Raw genomic sequence first — 25057 nt, 5'->3', positions numbered from 1 at the left:
TCATTGCGCATGTACTTTAGTTGAAGAAAATATATATATATATATATTATGTCCTCTTACCCCCCGTCCCCCCCCCCCCCCCGGAAGAAATTCATGGACCCGCCCCTGCACATTGGTGAAATTTAAGTTCGGTGTTCAGTGTTGGTGGTGTTGGTGGTGTTGGTGTGTTGCTGAACCGGTACCGAGTTCCAAAACTGGTTGGAGATTGCATGCATCCGCACTGGACTATAGACTGCAAGCTGCATGTGACTTTATGTGTATCATCTCGATTCTATACATAGGGCTCTACTAGATCTATGTGTTTGAGGGTAAAATAACACCGAGTGACAGTCTGATGTAGAGAACAGGACAGCCTCAGGACCTAGATGTGAGAGGACAATTTTGTTCATTTCTGTTCCCGATGTCACTGTTTTTGATGACAGATTTATTTAGAATTTCACATGTACCGATATACGTTCTATTGTTCACTAGATTTATAGACTGCCGATGTTAAGCGAGGTCGCATTATCATTGCGACCAAACCCAGGCCCCATGCAGTCGGTTATTTTATCGATGTTCATTTGCAATATTTGCTAAATATAGCACTATACCATCATGGATATTTGTCCTCTCTGTATTGTCTGACGTAACATTTCTTAGAAGATTCATGAAATATTTGCTTGTGAATGTAGATCTAGACCTAGACCTAGATCTACTTCTTCAAAAATTGTTCTTGTTGCTCGAGAGGGGGGGGGGGGGGGGGGGGGGGGGGGGGGTGGATGTAGAGGAAAAAATGAGTGTTAACTCTCCCCCCCCCCCCCCCCCTCACTGAGCCAAATAAAAATTAGAAGATTTATGAAATATTGCTTGTAAAAGGACTTCTTCAAATTAATGGTCGGTTTAATGCCCCACTGCCCTCCATATAGCAAGCAATGCCTAATCAGTACGTGCCTGTTGGTCCCCATGATCCTCTTTTCTTGTGTTAATTGAGCTGATTTGATGAGATAACCACCTGTCAGTGATCTTGCAGGGAGGTATAACCCCCCTCCCCCCCTCCCCGGACAAACTAGTGCAGAGGGGCTTTAAAAACTTTAAGCGGGACTGCACTACTTGACTTGTACAAGTTGTAGATTACTTGCGCCCTCCATTGGTGGTATCGAGGCGGGAGGCAGGAATTTTTGGGTGTTCAATCACCCCCTCCCCGGCCCCCCCCCCCCCCCCCCTCTTGCCAAACAGGGGGATGATTTACAATTTTAAAGGTACTATGTCCCTTTTGCAGCCAACCTCAAATTCTGTAGAACTTTGCAGGAATTATGAATATGTCATGTCTATGTCCTATCTGTGAAATTTAAACGTTAGCAGTGTCCTCATATTCAAATTATGCAAGGAAACCTGTTTACTTGCTAGACTTCACTGTCAGACACTATTGAGTGACTGACTGGCTTTTTTTCTTCTTGGTAATAACATACATGAAAAGAGTTGTAAAGGGTACATGAGCATTTGTCTACATCAATAACCAACTTCTTGTGATGTCCAAGATTAAACTGATTGAATCTTTACGCAGCATAAAACGTATGACCATTTGGTACAATTGTCTGAAAATCAAGACTATTACTTTTGGGCTCTATAGCCCTTAAGTCGATTTGACAACTAATAGTCGTTATTTTGCCACTTGAAGACATTTTCAAGCCCCACCTTTTTTAGGGAAGTTCTAAATTAGTATTATCTTTCAAATGCAGTTGGAATTTAACTTTTTCATTTTTTTGGCCTGCAAATGGGACATAGTACCTTTAAAGGCGGCTGTTTATCAATGTTTATCAATACCCCCTCCCCCCCCCCCCCCCCCCCCCCCCACCCGGCCTAAAAACTAAAAAGTATTTAATAAATGTTGTTGTTGCTCAGGGGGAGGGGGGGGGGGGGGTTGGATGTTGAGGGAGGAAAAAAAGGAGTGTTCACTCCCACCCCCCCCCCCCCACCCCCATTGAGCCAAACAAAAATAAGAGCTTACATGTTCTTCTAATGGCTTTGTCAATTGTCATGAACAATTATTGAAAAGAAGCAGGATGATCAACCAGATTTCTAAATTTAAAGTAGGGAGCTTGGGGTGGGGCTTGACTGCTAGCTGGTCTCTAGTAGTATACCCAGATGTTGTGTGTCTGGACAGGTTGTGTATCTGGACAGTTGATTTAAAAGAAGTGTATGCACAATTGTTCATGAATCTTAATAAGATTTATGTTAGGCAATATTGCTTCTTGATGTTTACATTTCGTTACATCCAAAGGCAAAAGTGGTTGTTTTATTTTTGTTAAGCGTCCAGACACAAGCCCCCATCATAATTACCATGTCATAGGGGCTAGATCTGCCTGTGTTGGCTCGAGTTTCCGTTGAAGGACATCATGCAAGGCCAAGGCTGAGTAAAATTAATTTCTAAGAGTTTCATTTCGCATGTTGATTTTTGGAAATTGAAGGGGGGAAGGTTTCATGCCATTTGTCATTTACAAGATATTGTCTGATACTCTGATTTTACCAATAAATTTAGATATTAGGGACATTTTGTATCCCTGGGAAGATTGAACAGGATTTGAGACAAATGTTGAAAATACATGTACAGCGGTCCTGTAAAATGCAGTGATGTTACAGAAGAATGTGGTTTTTACTTCTGTTTTTAACCTCGGGCTGTTGTGCATCCATGGACAAATAAAACTGAAGAAAAATTAGACGGATTCAGACCCCATGTTTTTGTGCTGGAAAATCTCAAGTTGTCAAATACCGGTACATGTATTCCTGATTCCCTCCTAAAGTAGAAAATAAATATTCTAAATTGGCCTCACTATTATTATTTTATATACATGTATATGCCACTCTTTACTTAGCTCCCTATTTCTTTCTATCTTTGGCAGGGAACCTGTTATGATGTAGCTGGTGAACCATGTAGTTTCTGAGATGTCCGAGTCAGCAACCATGGCATCTGGATGTAGCAGTGAGGAAACCTTGTCGGTACTGAGATCGTGTGACTTGACAACTGCGATTTCGCGGGGGACGGTGAGTGAAGAGATGCTAGAGCAATGTGCTCAAGAGGGTCGTATCGATGTCCGAAACAAGGAAGGACAAACACCTTTGATGCTCGCATGTTTGACAGGTCTTAAGGATGTTGTCAAGTTCTTGTTGGCAAATGGTGCCAACCCCAACTCCAATAGTTTAATGAAGGGTAATACCCCTTTGCATTTTGCATGCATGGTAGAAAAACACAGTAGAAGAGGAGTACTTATCTAAAAGATACTATAAACCCCAAGAATGGAGGGCCATCAAGGTATCTATTGTGAAGCTTCTTCTGAAGTATGGAGCATCTGTTCAGAAGAACCTAGATGGATGGACTCCAGCATGTGTAGCTGCATTTTACATATTTAAGGACATTGTTGACTTCTTCATGTTGATGGGTGATGGTAGTCCTTTGGAGGTCAAGTTCACAGCTTCTCAAATACTTGGAGTTTCACAAGCTACTCTTAGATCTGATTCTGAATCAGCTCTCTGCAAAGATGCATTTCACTCTTTCCGCAGAGCCATAGAGCTACAACAAGATGCAGGAGTTATCACAGGTCAAGCTGAAACTTCTGAACTTGCATTGTGTTTCTCGAAGCTCTCTTTGACAGAATTTCACACATTGGAGGAAATCAAGTCAGTTGAATCGTCTCAAATTGCTTTACAGGCCCATGCATTCTTGGTTGGTGAGAGACTATTTCCCCCGACTTTCAAGCAGAGATACCTCTACCCTTCCCTTACAGACTTTGCAAGTCTTTTAATGTTCCATACTGACATGGTAGAAGGAGGCTTTCAAATATTCTCCTATACCCTTGGTTTGGAACGATGTGGATCATTAAAGCTAGGAACAGTACTAGGTCACATAGCTGCTAAATATCCAGTCCACTCTGTGTATAATATAAGAGGACCACAACCTCTTGTTCGTCAACGTGCAAGAGAGCTGCTGTGTGCCTATGATTCAGTAGTTAATAATGTACATATTGATAGTCTGTTGGGGTTGTGTCATTCGTTTAGTTACAGCTTTGGTTCCATACTTTATGCTGAACCTTTAGATTACTCAAGTTTTGATGACTTGAAATCCACCTTGGAAGATGTGGAGAAGTTACTGAGGTCCATTCGAGGTAGGATGTTTAGGGAAAGGCAAGATGAGTATCCCAAGATGCCTTCTGTAGCACACGAAATCATGCGTCTTCTGATGGACACGTTACGTCTAAATTCTTACGTCTGTGGAGACCACCTTCTGATGCTAAAGTTTGTGTTCCTCAGGGTTCTACTCTGGGACAATGCTTCTTACCAGGATGAGTGCAATGGCGCCACGGTGCTGCACATACTAGCATACTCTGCAATTCAGGGAGGACATGTGGAAGGTATTCAGGATCTTGCCCCGGATCTTGCCCTGGCCTTTTTACGTCACGGATGTCCACTAGATGCAGTGGATAAACAAGGCTATACCGCCACAGACCTTTTGCGGCATGAAGGACGTGAGGACCAGAATATCAATCTCATTCAGACATTGGTGAGTCCACCAACCACAGTATTGCGTCTGGAGGAAGCAGCTGCCAGAGTAGTCCTCCGACACAAGATCAACTACCAAGACGTCCTTCCTCTGCGGCTGCGTGAGCTGGTGGATGGTGGAACTGCGGAATTAGAGTTAAAATTATTAGAATTTATGAGAGCAAATGACGTCAGCAGTGAAGAAGGTAGTGAAGAGAGTAGTGAAGACAGTGAGTAATTTATACTTACAATTAAGTCAAAGGTTTTTGCAAGGATGCACTGAAGGTAAAAGGAGACAGAAGCCTAAATTGACTGATGGAATTAGAAAGTTAACAGATCACTCGTCTCAGCTCGTCGTATCGCTTTAGACTGAACAATCTGGAGAGTCACGAAAGGGCTTGTAATATAGATTTCATGTTATGAGAAATTATATAAGTAAATGTGACAGATTTTGTTAGTTACTCTCAGATCAAGTTCTGCATTTTAAACCATTTGTGCCACTATGCAAACTCCTTTACGTTTTGATACTTTATGTATTTATGTGCCTTCTATTACAAATTGTTTGCTTTTTACTTTGCTACCTGATAAGCCATTGCTACAATTTGTTCAGACATTGACTCGGGGTTCAATGAAGATTCTGTGTAACCATTGTCATAATGAAACCATAATCGGATTGACAGTCCTGTGTAGGTGCGGTTCTAAAAGAATGTATTTGAACTCTTTTATTTTGGGGGGGGGGGGTGTCCTTCTGGGCCTTGAGGCACGTGCAGAGTTAGGATTTTGTAAAAGAGAGCAAAAAGAGGTCACATATTTGTGTTCCTTTTTACCACAAAATCCTCTAACATAGATCCGGGGGGAGGGACAAAATCTGCAATCTTGGCATGATGATATGTAAAATGATATACAGAAGCAACTTTGACATGTTGCAAACCTTCAAACTTGCTCCCGACCTCGATATTACAAAAAAATATGCGAAATTGTATCAACGATTTTACTGTGTGTGTTAAAGATTTCACTTCGCGCGCCATAGTGTTCGAAAGCATGAGGGCTGCTCATCCTCGTTCGCTATTATTTTTGCACTGCATTGCACATGTGCAGAATCCATAATGTCAAGCAAGGATTAGGCGTCATCATCGGGTTCCGACAATGAAAACAACATTGTAATATTCCTTTAAACGGTAATTCGAATAACTATTTTTTGGAATCTAATCATTTAATTGTATAGTGTGGATATAATATACATGTGATGTGATTCTTAGCATTATTTATAATGGATAAACTTATGATAAATTTGTGTATATTAGACCTTCTAAAAACTGACTGGAATATGCTAAAGTTGAAAAAGAAGTTGTTTTTATTTAATATCTGCTGCTATACTTAGTTTTTCATGAACATATGAACTTTCATTTTTAGGTAGTTCTGATTACATAAATGTATCATCGAGCATTTGGAAAACCTTTTGAACACTGTATCCTGTGTCATTATGATGCCATGCTAGTTTATAATCGGCAGCAGAATTCTAAGAGACTGGATATACCATGCAAAAAATTGCAAACATTGTCTCAGCCATGCTCTTGTACATGTACTTCCACTTTACAAACAAGTGAAGCATTTCGGAACTTACTCATGTGAATAATATGCTTATCATTCAAATGACTTAAGATAATGTAAGAAGTTGTTGTTTCAAAGAACTCAATATGTGTTTGTAAACTGTGTATCATCGCAGCATTTTATAACCATCATACTTCGATGGTAGGTTTGATATTTCTGAAATTAAAGTACATGTATTGGAATGGAGATTTTTAAAATCATGCTCAATCAATCATAAGACAAGCATTTTGTTTTATTTTGTTTTTTTCTGCTACATAGAATGCTCAGTTTTATCATGTAAAGAATTTTCATATTGGAGTCATAAAAACACATTATGATTACAGAAATGCAATGTACCTGTTTACAGTTGATAGATTATCATGAAGTACAGTAATTACAATTCAACGGAAAGTTGAACGAACCAAAATCTTGTGTAAAAAATATGTTCATTTCATTCTTCAATGTCATTTAGGAAGAAATCCCCAGATTGCAATGGTGAAATGTATGTCTGTGGCTTAGTTGAATGATGAAAACCGAAGTTGTATTTAGATAATAGATATGAGTGTGAATGTTAGGATTGTTGGTTAACCGTGGCGTAGTTTGGGTCCAGATGTTGATGGGAATACAATGTAGATAAACTTTGTGAGAATAAGGCCATGAAGTGAGGGGAGGGTTTCATATTATGTGCATTCTATATGTTGTCTTCCCTCTTCTGTTTTCTATCTTTTATTATAACTTTCACTCTTAATTTATTCTCGTGTTTTTGCTTTTCAATGTGGATAAGCCGGAAAGGGAGGGGTATTTGCATGAGCCTTTCAACTTTTACTGGTATGGCTACGCCACGGTTGATTGATTATTGAACTGAAGTTACATATATATTGGAATGTATGTATTTTGTGTATGGTTGTATGGTTGTTACGGTTTCTGCGAATAAATGAGCTAACCCATGGTGTGAATGTTGCAAGATGATTTGGAAGATGAAGTTGTTATCGTTGTAACCAGAGGCATGCGGGGGAATAGGGGATATTCCTCTTCCCTCATGTTAAAAAAACGTAAAAAAAAGAAAAAAGATAATAGGACCAACTCGCACATGGAGCATTTTTTGGCCTTGTTAATTTGCATTTCATTCCCAAGTAAGATCAATGCCCCTGCCTTATACATGAGAGCCAGTTCCCCCTCGATTGCAGGAAATATGCAATGCATCTGGTTGCGATGTACATATTGAACTGAATTGCTGAGGGTAAATAAGACAAATTGCTGCTGCCGGTTGACACTATTTTAAAGGTAAAGACTAGTATTGGAAACCCCGCAATTTCAAAAAATGAAATGGAAGCTCTCATTACCAATCATGTGAAAGAATATGTTTTGACTAATACATGATGATAAAAAATTTGCCGGGAACCGCCTACTAATTCATATATTTGGTAAATTTGTTTCTCTCATGGTCTGTGAGAGATATAGGGTAGTCCCATATACATCTTTCTGTGTATAGTGCTTGTAACTTTACGAAGAATGGGCCAAATTTCTTATCATTTTGATGATTCCAGAACCTTGCAGATGCTAGATGCTAGATGATCAACCTTTTCTGATCGATTCCACAACGTTTCTTTCACAATGCAATCGCATGACCATAACTGGTCTTTACCTTTAAATGTTATTTCTATGCAAACAACCGGATCATATAAGAGAACATGCCAATAAAATGACAGCGTTGGAACATAAATAACAACAACCACCTATGGGAGCTGTTGCAAACAAAAAAATCTACTATCTTTGATTTTTTTTTTCTTCTCCATCTCGGGAATAATTTTTTAAAAACACTGCCAAAAGTCACCGACGCAAATGACGGCAACTCCTAGCCTGTACCCTCTGCAGCACCCATACCCGGGAAGTCTGAAAAATAGTATACTCAACCTTTACTGATGAAGAAGCGGGACTAGAGAAGGAGAGGAGAGGAGAGGGATGGAGGAGCTAGGAGAATGGCCATTTATTGTCCCTTTCAGGAAATTATTTTTTCACTGGTTTTACAGTCATTGTACATATATAATACAAAAAATAATAGCAAATGTAGGCTACGACCCCGCCCCCCCCCCCCCCCACTCAGTGTTATTTAGGGTACATATGCTTGTTCCCTCTGTTTGAAAGCACCCCCTATCTGAGGACTGCCAACATTTCCGAACCCCCCTTTCACGGGCTTTTCGCGGGTTTTTCCTGCCTTGGAGACCCCCCTAAATCATGAAAAATGTACAATGTACCCCCTAAATTCGGAATAATTTCTCAGGAGTCCAAAGAGAAAAAATGAAAAAACACCCCCTTTTTAAAGAAATCTCCAGGTGAAAAGTTAATACGGTGACACGACATTTGCTCCTGCGACAATTGCTCCGGGCTTTATTTCTTCTAAGATGTAGGGTTAGGGTTAGGGTTTCAATAGGGTTTTATGTTAGGTTTAGGGTTAGGTTTAGGGTAGGGTATAGTGTTGAATCCAGGGTTGAAGTTGGCCATTCGATTAGTGTATGAAATTTACAGCGGAGCAATTGCCGCCGGAGCAAATGTCATGGAATCGTTAATACACCCCTTTTTTACAATTCTCGGGCCGGACTTTGTCGCACGAAAAGTACCCCTTTACCGGACATTTTGGTAACACGCATGGGGTCCGTTCTCGGAGTGGGGGGGGGGGGGGGGGGGGGGGGCTACGACCCCTAGGCTACATCGTCACAAACATAATAACATTCTGAAAATGATTGTTACATATTGGAAACGGAAATATATATACATTGATTGCAATATAATCATAAACTGTATCTAGGCCTATAAAGTTAAAATTCGAACCTGTCTGTTTATTTGTAGGTAATGTAGGTAGGTTTAGTATTATAAGCCCTATAACAAAAATTAACTTCAGAACAAATAAAGTTGGTTTGAGTTGGGCCTACAGGACCTCCGGGCTGATGAACCTTAATTAGAAGAAGGAAAGAGTAAGAGAAGAAAGAAGGAGAGGAATAGTTTTATTGATAGAAAGTTGCTGGGAAATGACACGCATATGCGTCGATTGTACCCACTAGTTGGGGGGGGGGGGGGGGGGCTGGGGCCCTATAGCTGGGGCTTCCGACGATCCCCGCAGTGGAAGAGCGGCTCGCCGAGCATGGAACTTCATAGCCAAGTGGAATGTTACACATCCCATTGTTACACTCACGAACGCGTTTGAATAAATTAAATGAGTTTCCACCCCTTTATTTCACTTCCCCAGAGTCCCGCTAGCTAATGAATATTCATAAGTTATGAATTACGTCATGAACTTATTCACACGTGCACAGGCCATTTCATTTGGCTGTTTGTAGTTGAATTATTACTTATATCAACGATAAATCGTGATTGACATTCTTTATCAGAAGTTGGAACGGTCTGTCTAAGGTCAAGATGCCTAAAGTAAGAGTGGAGAAGAAATCACGCGTTCATGATCAAGTGTACAAGCAAGGTATGTGACTCATTTTCGAATTATAACTAAAGTTAAGCTTACCCCTAACTCCGGGAAGCTCCAACACCGGCGCGCAGCGTCGGAGCTTCGGGTGGTTTGTTGGGTGGCTACTTGCCCAGCCGATTGGGTGATTTGATCGTTAAATCTTCAAAAAGGGTACTTACAATTTTTACATCATAGGGTGCACGACTTCTCAGGGCTCGACTCCAATCACTAAAATGTATCATTTGAAGAAGTCTTCGATGGTAAAAAAAGGTTAATTCAACATACTACACCAACGATTTTTCCATCTCGCAGCGTCGATTCAAAATGGCGATGAGCAGGTACGCATGCGCGGCAGTGGCGCAAAATATATGAATATTCATGCTATCGAGCGCCGATCGCTCGAAATTGCTGAATATGCACGACTCGAACAAACAGAGTGGTGAATGTAAACAACCGCACGTGTTGAACTGTCATATCACGAGCACGCGCGATGGAGATTTTTAAGGCAATATCGGATGTCGTCTCCGAAATCCTACCATTTCATCTCAAAAAAGAACAAAACGATCTACTAAGCCATGCCTTGAAGGGGAAAAACACCCTGGGGATACTCCCAACAGGATTTGGGAAAAGTGAGTGTTTTGGTATCCACCATCTCGTCAAAAAGAAGGTACTATTAATATCTTTTATCTTTTAGTTGTATCCATCTTGCCCATGGACATAGAGTGTATCAGTGATTATTTTACAGTGGTGTACATAGGACTTTTCCTGAAAGGGGAAAAAGTATTAGGGGGGGGGGACACATATTAGGGGGGACTTTCAAATTTAGGGGCACTCATAATTTTTTTCTGGAGATGCTGTGGCCTAATATCTAGGCCTACATAAAATTAAACAGTTTTCACTTTTATGCTGGAGGGAATAATGCCAATTAAAAAGTCATCTTTGCCTCTGATCTTTCTGAAAAATAAGATCTTTTTTTTAAGTATATAGTCTAGGCCTACCCCAAAATAACTAAATAATTAAATACCTAATTAAATTTGATTGCCACTAGTTAGCAGGAAAACAAATATCGATCTGGATCCCAATTCAAGACCAACTCGAAAAAAAATTACACACACACACACATTTCCAGAAATCATTTTGATTATAGTGGAGACCTGAAGAGGAGAACAGGCAAAGGTCACTTTCATTTCAATGTAAATTAGAAATACAATTAAGGTTAAAATCTTTCAAAATATTGCACAAATTAAGCAATATGCCCAAACATTATCCCCCAACATTATCCCCCATCGTGCCTGAAATCAAAAGGTGCTACTCCCCCACCACTTTTTCAAGTTGTGTCCCCTTTCACTTGTGAAAATGACCCCCTTATTCCATAAGTGCCCTGGCCTAGCTTAAGCTTATCACTTGATTTCGACACCTCTTTTTTTCACCCTCTTTTTTCTTTTTAAATAGTGCCTCATTTCGAGCTAGGAATATTTGAGCATGATTTTGTTGGTGGGATATCCTGGGAGAGATTAAACCAAATTTGTCGGAGGATTGCCCCCACCCTCGTAGATACACCCCTGGGGGCGATCAAGCTAGAACTATATCTATATAGTATATCCAAGATTTTGTATTTAGTTCTACTTTAACAAGAACATTTTATTAAATTGGCCCATTATATTTTTGTTCGTGTGGAGAAGGGGGGTCCTGGACGCGCTCATCCTGGACATAGTAACATTATTTTATGCTAATTCATCTCATTTATTTATTAACCAAATAATTCAATAGTTGGAGCCTGCACGTGCAAGCCTGCCTATGACCCTTGTTATGGCCCCACTACGGAGCTTGATGCTCAACCAGGTGGAAAGATGGAGGAGGGTTGGGATTCGTGCGGTGGCGTTAACATCAAAGAGAGAGATGTCAAAAGAAGACTTACAAGGTATGGTTCATGAAAATCTTTGAGGTAACACTTGCATTTTGTAATCAATGTACGTGCATGTACTGTGTTCAATAATCAAATGAATAAACCACATGAACAGAGATAATCACATAATTCCAATCATTTTATTATGACATACAATGAACATTCTATCATGATTATTCCTATGATAGGATTTCCCCGTTTATTTTTTGTTATAGGTCGGTCAAATTTACTAAATTACAATTCTATGAATAATAACCTTGGCAGAATAGTTTATCTGAATGTCTTTTGTGTGTGTGTGTGTGTGTCATTGACAATTTTGCAGGCCTTTCTGCAAAATTGAAATTGGTACTGTGTATACATTTGATACTTTATGTCACTCCTTCTGATCTTAGGTTTACAAACAGGAGATTTCGACCTGGTGTTTTCCTCACCTGAAGTCATCACATCTGCAGCATGGTGGCCATGGCTGCAAAAGAATAAAGGCAGGATCTCCCTGTTGGCATTGGACGAAATGCATTGCCTTTCAAAGTGGTAAACACTTATTTATCATCTCAACGTTATATTTTTTATAAAGCAGGGATACCACTGAAAATCACCTAGAATGGGCTATTTTGTACATTTAAAAGGACTTTTCTATGGCCTGTTATAAGGTGCCAGGACCTGAATTCAGGATTTTGCCTCATATGTGTTGGCCCTGAATAAAGGCTATCAGATTAAAATGTTCATATCATTTGAAGTTTCATGCAATCCTCTTTAATGATTTTCTTAAAATAATAATCTGAATACTTAAGTAGATTCTCACTTTCAGAAAAACTCAGTGCGCACATTTTGAAAAGTATTTGGTTTGACAATGGTCATTGCAGCTGAAATTCTGGAGGACCTCTTTGAACCTAGAGACATAAATGGCTCTAAAGGTTATAGAAAATAACAGACGTGATTCACTGCAGTAATATGGCATTTTGTGTTATTAATTAGTTACCAATGTATACAGATCCTGTGGATTTACAGCATATGGTGAATATCATCATAAGTAGTCAATCCTGTTGCATATTTTTCAGCACTTTTATTTATAGTTCTTTCCTTTTAATTTTACTAGGGGCAAGACTTTTCGTCCAGAATATCTACAGGTGGTCAGCCTCAGAAGTATTGTATCATGCCCCATTATGCTTCTGACAGCTACAGCCACAACCAGCATCATCAAAGAAGTGCTTCATCTATTACATCTAAAGGAGACAGACATTGAAACAGTGGCACATATCCCAGATAGGTAAAATCATTTTATAAACTAGATGGGGTCTCGACTATGCGTAGTCAAAATGTATGACTCCGCCATTGCCAGATCAGAAATATATTGCAAATTCATGAAGAAAGTTACAAAACTTTGGAGAATTAATCAAAATAATATTAGTATATGGTATGAGCTACAAATAATATGGTAACTTAAATTAGTATCTCAATTGACTGAGGAGAACATTTGCTTCAAAAATCATGACATCATTGCTACTCTTGTGTGCATACATAGGCTGTTTTTCTCCCCAAAACCTTTCAAGATATTATGAACATATAATATGTGTGTGACCTTAGACCTTTGACCTTGTAACCCCGAAATCTAATCAGATCATTGTCACTCCCAGGGGCGTACGCAGGATTTTTTCAAGGGGGGGGGGGTTTTAAAATCTGGCCCAAAATATTTTGCTCCCGAAAATTTGAAAATCGCGTCGGCCAAAAAGTCGCTCAGTGGGGGGGGGGTAAGCGGACACTTTTTTTTTTTTTTTTTTGGTAGTTCAAAAAAAAAAATCGCAACGACTCAGCCAACCGAAAAGTCGCTCAGTGGTGGGGGGGTAAGCGGACACTTTTTTTTTGTTTTTGGTATCGAAATTTGAAAATTTGACATTTTGCTCCATTGGGGGGGGGGGGGGGGGTAAGGTCATCTTTTTGAGGTCGGTCATGGGAATTTTTTTATTTTATTTTATTTATTTATTTTTAATTTAAAAAAAAAAATAAAAAAAAAAAATCCCAAAGGGGGGGGGGGGGGGGGGGGGGTTTTAGGAAAATTTAGGGGGGGTTTACACACAAAAAATTACCAAAGGGGGGGGGTTTAACCCCAAACCCCCCCCCCCTGCGTACGCGCCTGGTCACTCCCATATGCATACATGAGCCACTTTGAAGTTGATCCGTCAAACGGTTCTCAAGTTATAGCAAGAACAAATACAGGACAGACAGATGACCCAAGACTCAATTAAGAAATAAAAAGTATCATCACATAGGCTTCATATGAATTAATTGGGTTTTTTTTAATACCAACAGACCAAATATCCACCTATCCCTGGAAAGGACAACATCCACAGATTTCAAAGAGTATCTGAAGGACTATCTTGAAATCTTAAAGAGGGAAAAGGACAAGGCCCCAAAGGCTATCATCTACACACAGTGAGTAAATGTTCTTATTTCAAGCAAAGTAACAAAATAATTTAGTACATGTAAAACTACTAAATAAGAGAGAAGTAATAGTAGCACTGTCCAATGTTGTACTTTGATTCCACCTCAACAGAAAATTTAATCCAGATGATACATCTTTACTTCTTGCATAAAAGTGATTATACATATATTTATTGGTATATCAATCACAAATTATTGATGAAAGTTTTAGAGTCAACATTTTTCTACAGACAAAATAATCTCCATCTGTATACATGCTTGATATATTTCTTTGATTTTCTTTAATTCTTGAAATAACGGTGTTAACGCTGCTTTTATCTTACAAACACATGAAATATTTAAGATTACACCAGTTTCATTTCTTAATATTCTCCTCCATTCCTTTCACACATTGGTTTGTGTATTATCTTGTCCCCTTCAAGATAATTAAATAAACATTGATTCCTCTTTTACTTAATACAGGAGCGTTACAAAAGTAGCAGAGATATGGGGATGGATGCAGACGGAGCTTGGTAATCATCCAGCAGCAGGCCGCCTATGTGAAATGTACCATGCCAGCACCGACCATAAGAGCCAGAGCAGGATCACTCTGACACTCCCTCAGGCAGGAAGCAGGCTACGCTGTGTTGTGGCCACCGTAGCCTTTGGCTTAGGTATTGATTTGCCTGACGTAGAGTATGTCTTTCATTGGGGGGTACCGTCAGATGTGATGGCATACTGGCAAGAGGTTGGGAGGTGTGCCAGGGATGGAAGGGCAGGGAAGGCCAAGATGTATATAACTCCATCCTCTCTATTTTTATCCAGAGTGGATGAAAAGTTCGTAAAGATGATTACCGCAGTAGAATCAGGGCAGCTATGCCTTAGAAGAGGTGTGCTTGATAACCTCTTTGTCCCAGGAATGAGTAAAGATTCATTAAAATCTTGTTCTGCCAATGCAGACTCGTGTTGTTTCGTTTGCGATAAAAATAAAGAATAAGCCATCAACACCTAGATGGATCTTCAACTGCCTAATGCATTCACTAGCTATTTTTGCATATATAATGAGCCCTGTGTCCTTTGACCTCATGACCCCAAAATCTAATCAGTTCATCGGCTCTGCAAGATACCAAAATGACCTAAGTTTTGCGGGAATCCATCAATTTGTTCTTCAGATAACGCGATCACAAGCTATTTTTGCATACATAATGAGCCCTGGGATAAAGAGGTTATCAAGCACTCAAAATCTATTCAGTTCATTGACTCTGCAAGATACATACATGACCCAATTATGGCGGTAATCCATCAATCTGTTCTTGAGATGACACGTTCACAGACTATTTTTGCATACATAATAAGCCCTGTGACCTTTGACATGATGACCCCAAAATCTAATCAGTTCATTGGCTCTGCAAGATAAAACATAACCTAAGTTTAGCATGAATCCATCAATTGGTTCTTGAGATAACGCGATTACAAGAACGGGACGTACAGACGGACAAACCGAAAACATAAAAATGTTCATGTACTTCAAAATGTGCAATATGTGTAACGTTAAGCTGACTTTTTACTGACCTATTATATGTTGAAGATATTTGAAAGCATTCTTTAGCAAATAGTTTAGTTTATTTGCCTCTTCTAGTAATTATTACTTCACTTTACATCTTGGCCTTCCTCAAACTTTCATTTTTTGCAGGGCTCCGATACATAATATTTTGTTGAAACCATTTATGTCAAATATCTTAATGGTAATATACCTCTGTCCATTTAAACCTTGCTGATGCATTTGTGTAAACCCAAATTTTAATTGGAATTGTCATTACAAGACATGTTCTTCCACATGTCCAAATTGTTAGAGAGTTGCTTCAGTTTCTTTCCAAGTTTTTTAGGGTCATGTACTTTGCCGTCATGTACAAATCCTTGAAAGGCTGAATGTTCCCTGCCTGGGAGGTAGTCGAAGAGTGCATCCTGCTCATATTCTTCAACAAAACGGACAATATCATCTTCATATACATTCCGTCTTTGCTTCTGATACTTCGCTCCCATATCAACAACGTTCGCATTAGTGAGCATGGCATCCAACGAACTCCCAAATGGGCCACTCATCTCTGCACACCTTTTCACCTGCTCTTCAGTAAATCTACCTCTGGAAGTCAGCAACATTTCTGCAGTTGATTTATTATGAAAAAACAACAACATTGTTTTGAGTAGTCATCTATAATTAACTGGATAAAAGAAGTTAAATGTGAATAAAGAAAGATATATTTTGTGTTATTTTCACCTGCAATGTGAAAAAATAAAATAATAAAGGTAAAGTCAAAGGCAAATAATTTTTTTTCTGTTTTGAATAATTGAGAATAGTCGAAACTTAGCTAAATTTGGGCTAAAGGCTTTCAACATAACCCATTCTGCCACTTGGTCTAATACGTGTTGGTCTAATTCCCAGATTGTGCAGAAATCAAATATTTTATTCTGATTTGTTAAAAATGTTAATTTAGTTGTCCCTAACCCAATCATTATGAACATTGTTTCATGTGAAAGAATATACCTCTTATCATAAGAGTATTTGGTGAGATCTTGCTGGAGAAAATAACCGCACTGTATATCAAAATAGAATCACCTTACCTTTGTAATCCATGTTCACATGCTCATTTGTCTGATCAAGGCCGATATTCCCACCAGGCTCCCCTGTTGCGTTTGCTACTCGATTCCACATGTAGCTGATCTGAAGCTGAGGGTCTGCAAAACCTCCTACACCTACATGAGATGATAAGGGCATCAGAATTGGATGCAATGCATGCACATAAGTTAAAGTGCACTCCATTAACTCGGGGAGGGTTATCACTTGCAATTTCCCTTATATCCTTATCAGTCAGAATGCAATTAAAAAAATATTTTTCACTAAGGGGATAAATGTTATCAAGATAGCTTACTCTGTATATAGGCCTGTAGTACAGGTTTTATGCTTGGTTACTATTTTTAAACATAGATTGAGTCTGCAATCGCTTTTGGACACGAGTTGTCTTTTAAAATACTAGCTGTTGTCTTAAAGCACCAGTAAATGTATCTGGATTTTAAACTTAACGTTGTCATGGTTTTATAACACTGAGAGTTTGCCCCAATAAGTTAGCCATTTTGGTACATGCAAAATATATATGTACATACATGCAAGTAAGTAGTGGCCATTGATGAAGTACTTTGGATGGTTTTTCTCATGGAAATGAAGCATGTCTGCTTTCCAATCATCGATCATGGCAGGTCCATTTCCCTCGCGAACAGCTTCACGTCTTACAAGATGGCAAAGACCATCGTACATGAGAGCCTTGGTATGGTTGAGTACAGGATCATCATTCTCTGCCCCTAGTGCACAAGTGTCTCCACAATACCATGGTTCTATGAATGAGAAAAGAGATAAATAAGGTATTATATCACTTAACCTTTACTATTTAGGTATTATTTCTAGGATTACATGATGAAGTCATCTCAGAATGTGATATTAGTATTGAAAAGAAGCAGTTCAACCAACCTTGAAGAGTTTCATCTTGTTTGATTCCCAGGCAGCTTCTGTGGTACCACTCATATCTCTTGCATTTGTCTGCTAGATGACATTGGATCATTTCATTCTCCCCACATGGGCCATGCTTCCTGTGGCAGATGCAGTAGATGTAGTAATCACTTTGTTCACATTCTGGGCTGCAGAACCAGTCCGTGTCAGGATCAGGAGCTTGTGTAAGTCCAACACAGTCAAGATGGAACCATGAATGCTTGCATGTTCTGCTGCAGCACATTACCATGTTATCATTGCTTTCTGAAAAGATAATAAATACAAAAGGGTTCAAAATTTCCAGTGTCTCTGTCAGTCTTCCCTTTTAACTACATGTACTTGTATTTTCATAAATTAATGTGGTAGACAAAATGTAAATAAATGATATTTTACCTATATCAACTTTGTTTTAACGAGTTTTCAATGATTTCTAACATCTGAATATCTGTTGCCAGGCTTATCACTTCATTATACCGTATAATGAGGCACTTACACGCTATATCTCCATTTTATTTAAAAAGTATATCAATCACTACATGGAAATGAAAAGATCATACAGATCATTTTAAGTCAGTTTATTTTAACAATGATTTATACTATACCCTGAATAATTTGTACCGTTTCATTGGGACGTACCTTCAATTCGCCCCCAAAGTTTAAATCTCTTCACAGAAATATCAGACACAATAAACAAACAGTTTACCTGAATGGCAAACACAGTACTGAAGGGCTGTCTCTGATAGGTCATTGGCAGCCTCAGAGAATGCTTCTGCAGCAACATGGACATCTGCTTGGTCAGGACTAGTCCAACAGAAGTCCACGACTTGCTGTGACAGTTGGTCAATCCAACTTATTTGTTCATTAAGCTTTCTGTCGTCAGTTGGAAGACCTTCTGGGATGTCATCCAGCTTCTTCATACCACATAATTTCATAGCGCAAAGCAGAACATGACCTTCTGTTGAGAACTGAATACATGTAATAGACATGAGTAGGTATTATATGCCAAAGGGCCTAAATTAATCATATATCTTTTTTCAGTTTTTACATGTGTAAATCGAAATTCATCATGTGCATCAACCATGCTTTTTATCGACAAAAACAAATTTTAGGAAGTTGAAGATAATTTTTTTTTTTACTTTAACGAGGCAGTATATACCTCACACTTTAAAAAAATGGAGTATCTTGAGAACGGCAATCGGCCTTTGCACAAGGGGGTCGTAAAAACGGCACATAACCGTCTGGCCAATACATTGAGTGCAACCCCCCCCCCCCCCCCCCCCCGGGCCCTAATTGAGTACCAATCATTTATCAAATTAAAATTGACATTATATTTCCATACCCATTTTTCTGGAACCGGACCCTTACTGAACTAATATGGAATTTTACCTGGTACAGCTCCCATACATGTTGGAAAGATTTCATGACATCACTCTGGAAGGAACGATGGTTGAAATTGTTCTTTAGCTGGGCTATGGTTCCTCTGTCTACCAGGCTCGCACCATTGAAAAACTTTTTGTTGGAGTCCTATTGCAATTGGATGTGAATAGGGAAGCTGAATATTTAGAAATAAATGGAACAAAAGCCATCTTCCAATACATATCTACTGTAAAAAAGGACTATGTATGGTGAGGAGATGAGAAAGTAAGAAGGTAATAGTTTACAGACCCATTGCTCCTTGGTCCACACAAACATACCACAAATAATGCACTAATGCATAATGGTCTTTCCACTCTCGGCCTGCACTCTCCTCACAAATTATGAGGGAAAGTGGGGGGGGGGGGGGGGGGGGGGGTAGGGCATGGACAGTACTAGGCTTACATTTGCTTAGGGGCAAAAGGAGAAAATGTGCATGGTAATGTGTACATTGGCTTTTGAGAAAAAGGAAAAAGGAGAGGCAAAAAGTCATGCTACATAATTTGTGCAACAATCATGAAAAGAAAATTATCAAAAAAGTGAGGGAGAGAAAAGGAAACTAAAAGGGGTCGTTTGTTCATCTGGCCCCCAACCCAACGGCCCCTGAAGCAGATCTTTGGCACTTACCTGCAAGTGAAGCATTTCTTTATGGAATTCTTGAGGACATGCATGTAATCCTTCCAAACGATCGTCCCACTCCTCTCCATTGCTCCTTGCTCTTTGAGCATTCAAGATCCTCTCTATTGTCAAGCCATCACCATTGAGAAGACATGGCACAGGTTTTCCTTCCACCACAGGGACATACTGCTGCAGATTCTCCATCACTCGGATCATCCCTTGAGTTGTGCCGGGATCTGCATCTACAACACCTAGTGTCACCTGTTAACATAAACATATAAGACCATAAAATGTGACCTTGTAAAGCAAAGAAAGTTCACTTAAAAGAAATATCATAACATGTATGGAAATGGGGAAAAAAATTAATACCGACATTAAAATAATAGTTCAGTGATCTAAAAGAGAAAATAAGTGACACTATTGTACGTAACATGTAGAAGGAAGTAGCCTTTACAGAGAGACTAGAGAGAAAGAAAAATAAAGCCGGCAAACAAGGAGTGGAAAGTCAAAGTGACATAATTGAAATATATATATATTTTTTACAAATGGGGAAAGAAGGACAAAGATAATGAGTGTAAAGTACAAGTTTTGACTATCACTCGTCAACTTACACATTCAGATTTTGCCTGCATATCTTTGGTGTGCTTGTGGAGGATCCTTTGGGGCACTTTGTCTTTGAGATGCTGAAGTTGAGGAATGTATTCCAGAAGTATCTTGCGAACAATGAATGTGGCCCTCTCTCGCTGCCTTTCCAGGACTTCCGGGGATGGGAGGAAGGTGTACGGGTCAAGCTTTGATGCAGGTACTTGGTTCTTTGTATCGCCTGTTGTAACCCTGTCCTTGACAGCGAAACTCATAGTTTGAAGCATGAATGTGTTTGCGTGCCCACTCCTCTGGTGCTTCCCGTGCTTACTTACTTGTATGTTATCACAACAAAAACTATAAACAGACCTAATTGGACGGACTTTGAAGCTCAGCTTCCTTCGTGGTTCGCTCCTCCTTTCCTGAAAATGTAATCATATCAATCATTCACTTTTATCTTTCTCTATTCGTCAGGTCTCATTTTATTTAAAGTGTCATATTTTTTTCCTCAAATAAAAACTGAGTAAGGTACATTAATGGAAGTAATTTCATGTAAAAAACAGGAGAGGTTAAAAATGTTAATATCATAATAAAGTGAATAACTCGGATTAATTTTTTTTATGTTTTATCAAGTAAAAAATCAATTACAATAACATTTACTTCATTAACTAGATTTTTAAAAATGGAAAAGTGAATCTCCGTAGTCGTGAAGAGACTGTGAGCAGCTAGCACCCTTGACAACGGAGGAGAGAAAGTTAAATATCATTGCTTTCAACAATGATAGTGCAAAAACAAAAGAAAATGGAAAAGGACATCTTACCTCCGTTGTGTGTTTCCACTCCCACAGTTGCTTGTCATGGGATTTACTGATTACGTCCACTTTGTTTCTGGATGCTTGGACGCCTTGGGTGATACCCATGTGGTTTAGTGTGAGAAAGACCTTATGACTGACTCTCTGTCTCCATAACTCTATTCCAACACAACCTTGCACAAATGAGTATTTCTTTCTTGACCTTTGGTAGAGAATGGTGGAAAGCAATCGTCCCACTCTTTGGCATCTGAGAGAGGCTGCTTCATCATGGTCTAAATTCCTGGAAATACAGGGAAAAAATGAAAAACATACCAAACAATTAATAAAACGACAGGAGTTTTGATATGGGGTAATCCATATATATCTTTATTAATTTACTTTATTATTCTTCGCACACACAGATTTCTTTATGGGAGTGTCTTCAATAATTATTTTTGAGAGTGTCTTCAAGTTACTTAAAGTATATCATGAAATCATTCGTTCTGAACATGCAATGCTGGAATTTATATAATTAATCAGAATCAACATCGGCCTGCATTTAATTGACGATTGTATTTGAATTTTTTAATTAATTAAAAAAACAAAAAACATAAACAAAAAACAAGCAAACAATTATTTGATTGGATGGATCAGACTTTGAATTTCCTAATTGTATTTTAATATGCCTGAAAACTTAAGAAATAGAAATACCTTGTTTTACTTCCTTTCCCTTTGTAGCAATGATTAATTGTCGCCTTCAACGAAAGTGTCATAGCCTCTATACAGCGGACAGTTGCGGGAACAGCCTCTTTTGCATCTTTACATGCTTGGGCCCATGAGAATGACTCAATTGCCTCTGCAGATACCTCCTGTGAAAATGAAGGTATTCTCTTGGCCTTGCTCAACTATATATGCATGAGGAACAAAAATTATAGAACCGACAGTGTGAAATTTAATGTGAGGCACCATTGAATCAGTGGTACTTATTCCAACATCATATGGTTATAGAAGGAGACAGGCGCGTATGCAGGGGGGGGGGGGGTGGCAGGGGTGGAACCCCCCCCCCCTCCCCTCAACTTTTTTTTCTGAGTGTGATTTAGAGGAAAACCCCCACCCCATCATTTTTTTTTGGTGCAAAAGGATGACCCCAACAAATTGACCTTACCCCTCCCCCCCCCCCTCCCCCCTTAAATGATCAAAATATCGGTCGGCCATGCAAATTTTGAAATATCCCCTCCCAGCTAATTCAGCGGCTGGCTGGCTGAGTCGCCGCGAAAGTTTTAGCGCGATTTTAAAATGTTAACCCCCCCCCCTTGCAAAAATACTGCGTACGCCACTGCAAGGAGATGATTCAAAGACGATGGGATCATTATTACGAAAATTTAATGAAGCCAATGCAAATCCTCAAACTGGGTTAACTTCGACGGCAACCTCGTAGATGTGCTTTTTAAAACTTTATATTTTTATTATTTCTAAATATAATAACATACAAAAGGATATCCATACAATAGAAGTATATAGAAATATAGTATGAATAATAAAATATAAGCATATAACAATACAAATAGAGAAAACCAAAACAAATTTAAAGCGAAATTAGATTGAGAGGAAATCAGCAAAATATAATATAGCTTGTAAGAATTCTGATTTCTTGAATTAAACAATTGCCTAAAGGTAAAATGACAAAGGCTAAATAATTTATGGTTACAAATACTTTTGGCTATTTACGAATAACAAACCACCTGTGCATTTAGAGCAATCACGAACTCAAGGTTCATGAAGCAAAATTAAAAATTAAAAGTAGCTCAACATCATTTGTCTTATTCTATAATGAATAAGAGTTCAGCAAGACCTGTTTGATCTTATCCGCTCAAATTTTAATTTTAATCTCATCTATTTTTTAAAGCTATTTGCTCTTCCATTTTATATTTAAAAAACAAGGGGAAACGTTCTTACCTCGCTCTTTAGAATTTCACAAGTAGCCTCCACCATGGCTGATTTGGCATCTTCTGATGATTTGTGAAGAGCACGGAATGCTGTTAAGTATTGTTTTTTGTCAATGTATTTCTTTATCTTTTCCTGGGGGCTAACTCCAGGGAGTGATGGAGTTATAGGGTCTCCTGACGTTTCAGGTTCATCCTCTTCAACATGGTGCTCATCTTCATCCTGAGGTTCTCTGACCAGCTTTCTGCTTGTCTCTGGGGTAGAAAAGGCAGCCACTCGCTTGGCAGCCGGTGATGTTGCAGGCGAACGATACGTCCGTTTAGTCCTGTTCGTCTTTAAGGGGGCACTTTTGTTTCTCACAGTGTGTTTTACTAACTTATACCTGCATTCCTCGCAAATGTAGCTGTACAGGATGCCTTCTCTGTGAAAAACTTTACTTATAGTTCTAGGACTCGTTATTCTAATAAGCTGTTTTCTTCTAAAACCTTTTCTATTTTTAACAAAGTACACTGAACAAACTGCGCATTGCCGCTCTGTTACAGACAGACCGGCAAGCTGACTGCTGTAGTTGCTCGCCATGCTGTGCGCTCTCCATGCCAAGTCCCATCTGCGAGCTGCATGAGCTCAAAACGAAAGAGAATCCCCGGTTTTCCCAGGTCCCTCGGCTCTTCTCAACCTCATGCATATTCAGCGATTTCGAGCGATCGGCGCTCGATAGCATGAATATTCATGAATATTCATATATTTTGCGCCACTGCCGCGCATGCGTACCTGCTCATCGCCATTTTGAATCGACGCTGCGAGATGGAAAAATCGTTGGTGTAGTATGTTGAATTAACCTTTTTTTACCATCGAAGACTTCTTCAAATGATACATTTTAGTGATTGGAGTCGAGCCCTGAGAAGTCGTGCACCCTATGATGTAAAAATTGTAAGTACCCTTTTTGAAGATTTAACGATCAAATCACCCAATCGGCTGGGCAAGTAGCCACCCAACAAACCACCCGAAGCTCCGACGCTGCGCGCCGGTGTTGGAGCTTCCCGGAGTTAGCTTACCCCATGCCCATGCATTGAAAATTGTGTTGTGTTTCTCTACAACTCTTGTCTTGGCTTAATTTGATCTAGTCACTAGGGTCTATAGCCTTAAATGTACTACCGTATGTCCCTTTTGCAGCCAACATCAAATTCTGTAGAAATTTCCAGGAATTATGAATATGTCATGTAGACTCTATGTCCTATCTGTGAAATTTAAATGTTAGCAGTGTCCTAATATAATTCAAATTGTGGCGCTTGTTCAGAAACGTATCCAAAATTTGACCTGTACAGGCTGTAGTGTAAGTACTCCGGCGTGGAGATACCCTACTAAAACATACCCAAAGTGAAGTAAATATTCAATAAATGTCCAAATAAAGATCATGAGTTAAAAGTCGTTATGTTTATTACCTGTTTCGTGTCAATTTTCTTGTTATTTTTCGGATAAACGTTGATATTTTATTATTGGTATACACCTTTTCGCAGGTTTCATGGTAAACCGCGCGGCTGCACAATACAAGTACATACAGATTGTGGGTTGTGGGCGGGTGTGCACCTGTGTGAAGTTATCTACCGTAATGAGGATCTGAGACATGTTTTTCAAGAGAAATGACATTGCATCTATTGATTTTTTTATATGACTTTACATTTGATATTCGAAATGATGTAATTTATTGGATTTTCTAAATGGATTATGCTTTTATCGCAAGACTTTTCGCTTTTAGAGTAGGAGCCATCGATAACGCGCACGCGTGATTGGTATCGTCCTTCTAAACCGACTGTCGGTGTTGGAGGTCGGTTCAGCAGCCTTTCCACGTTCTCAACACCAACACCAACACCGAACACCGTACTTGAAATCACTCAGTTAGTGTTAATCTTCTCTGGAAAGTTGCCTGACTTTTGCGCTCATTCGGGAATCGAACAATGGGGTATCCCCGCTCGCACAAAGAAACTTTTTACACGTAAACCAATGGGGATCTCAGCAAAATTTAACTATGCCCGTTGCCCTGGGTAACGGGCATATAGTTTGTTTCTTTGCGGGCATGGCTAAAATCATGACTCCAATTTAGACCAATCAGATTACTAGATTTACATACCTGCCAACCACCCCGATTTAGGTGGAGTTCCTCCGCATTTTTCATACCAACTCCGAATTCAGAGTGCATGCCTCAAAACTCCAATTTTTTTAAATTTTAAAATATTTTTAAAACAAACGACTGTTGCATAAGACTAAAGCATAACACAGCACTGATAA

General features: G+C 39.2%; 3 protein-coding genes and 1 long non-coding RNA gene across 4 annotated transcripts in view; 3 read left to right on the top strand and 1 right to left on the bottom strand.

Annotated features, from left to right (window-relative positions):
- Nucleotides 1-124: 124 nt before the first annotated feature.
- Nucleotides 125-6529, top strand: LOC100890783. The gene is made up of 2 exons (XM_030996271.1): nt 125-367; nt 2880-6529. The coding sequence occupies exon 2, from the start codon at nt 3407-3409 to the stop codon at nt 4748-4750; it is 1344 nt and encodes a 447-aa protein (XP_030852131.1). The 5' UTR covers nt 125-367; nt 2880-3406; the 3' UTR covers nt 4751-6529.
- Nucleotides 6530-9366: 2837 nt separating this feature from the next.
- The window catches only part of LOC574553 (probable dimethyladenosine transferase), a 28956-nt gene continuing 13265 nt past the window's right edge, over nt 9367-25057 (top strand). Inside the window, exon 1 of the mRNA XM_030996270.1 lies at nt 9367-9574. Within this exon, the coding sequence (XP_030852130.1) occupies nt 9517-9574 (58 nt within the window). The 5' untranslated portion in view covers nt 9367-9516. The remainder of the gene's footprint in view (nt 9575-25057) is intronic.
- On the top strand, nt 10914-14431 carry LOC754923. The gene is made up of 4 exons (XR_004066140.1): nt 10914-11480; nt 11858-12732; nt 13773-13895; nt 14367-14431. It is a non-coding gene; the product is annotated as an uncharacterized LOC754923 (long non-coding RNA).
- Nucleotides 15330-23806, bottom strand: LOC100893251. Its single transcript, XM_030996269.1, has 11 exons — nt 22784-23806; nt 21539-21732; nt 20858-21128; nt 20067-20459; nt 19465-19716; nt 18811-18948; nt 18128-18389; nt 17407-17688; nt 17046-17273; nt 16506-16637; nt 15330-16045 (listed from the first exon to the last, which is right to left on the bottom strand). The coding sequence occupies exons 1-11, from the start codon at nt 23348-23350 to the stop codon at nt 15684-15686; spliced, it is 3081 nt and encodes a 1026-aa protein (XP_030852129.1). The 5' UTR covers nt 23351-23806; the 3' UTR covers nt 15330-15683.

This window comes from Strongylocentrotus purpuratus, unplaced genomic scaffold (genome assembly GCF_000002235.5).
Source record: "Strongylocentrotus purpuratus isolate Spur 01 unplaced genomic scaffold, Spur_5.0 spur5_scaffold_3, whole genome shotgun sequence".
NCBI lineage: Eukaryota > Metazoa > Echinodermata > Echinoidea > Camarodonta > Strongylocentrotidae > Strongylocentrotus > Strongylocentrotus purpuratus.
This window is presented reverse-complemented; position numbering and strand designations above follow the sequence as displayed.

Coding starts and splice junctions, on each gene's coding strand:
- LOC100893251 (XM_030996269.1), bottom strand. CDS start 23,350: ATGGCGAGCAACTACAGCAGTCAGCTTGCCGGTCTGTCTGTAACAGAG. Junction 17,274..17,406: donor ACAAGATGAAACTCTTCAAG/GTTGGTTGAACT, acceptor TCTCATTCATAG/AACCATGGTATTGTGGAGAC. Junction 16,046..16,505: donor TGTGAACATGGATTACAAAG/GTAAGGTGATTC, acceptor AATCAACTGCAG/AAATGTTGCTGACTTCCAGA.
- LOC100890783 (XM_030996271.1), top strand. CDS start 3,407: ATGTTGATGGGTGATGGTAGTCCTTTGGAGGTCAAGTTCACAGCTTCT.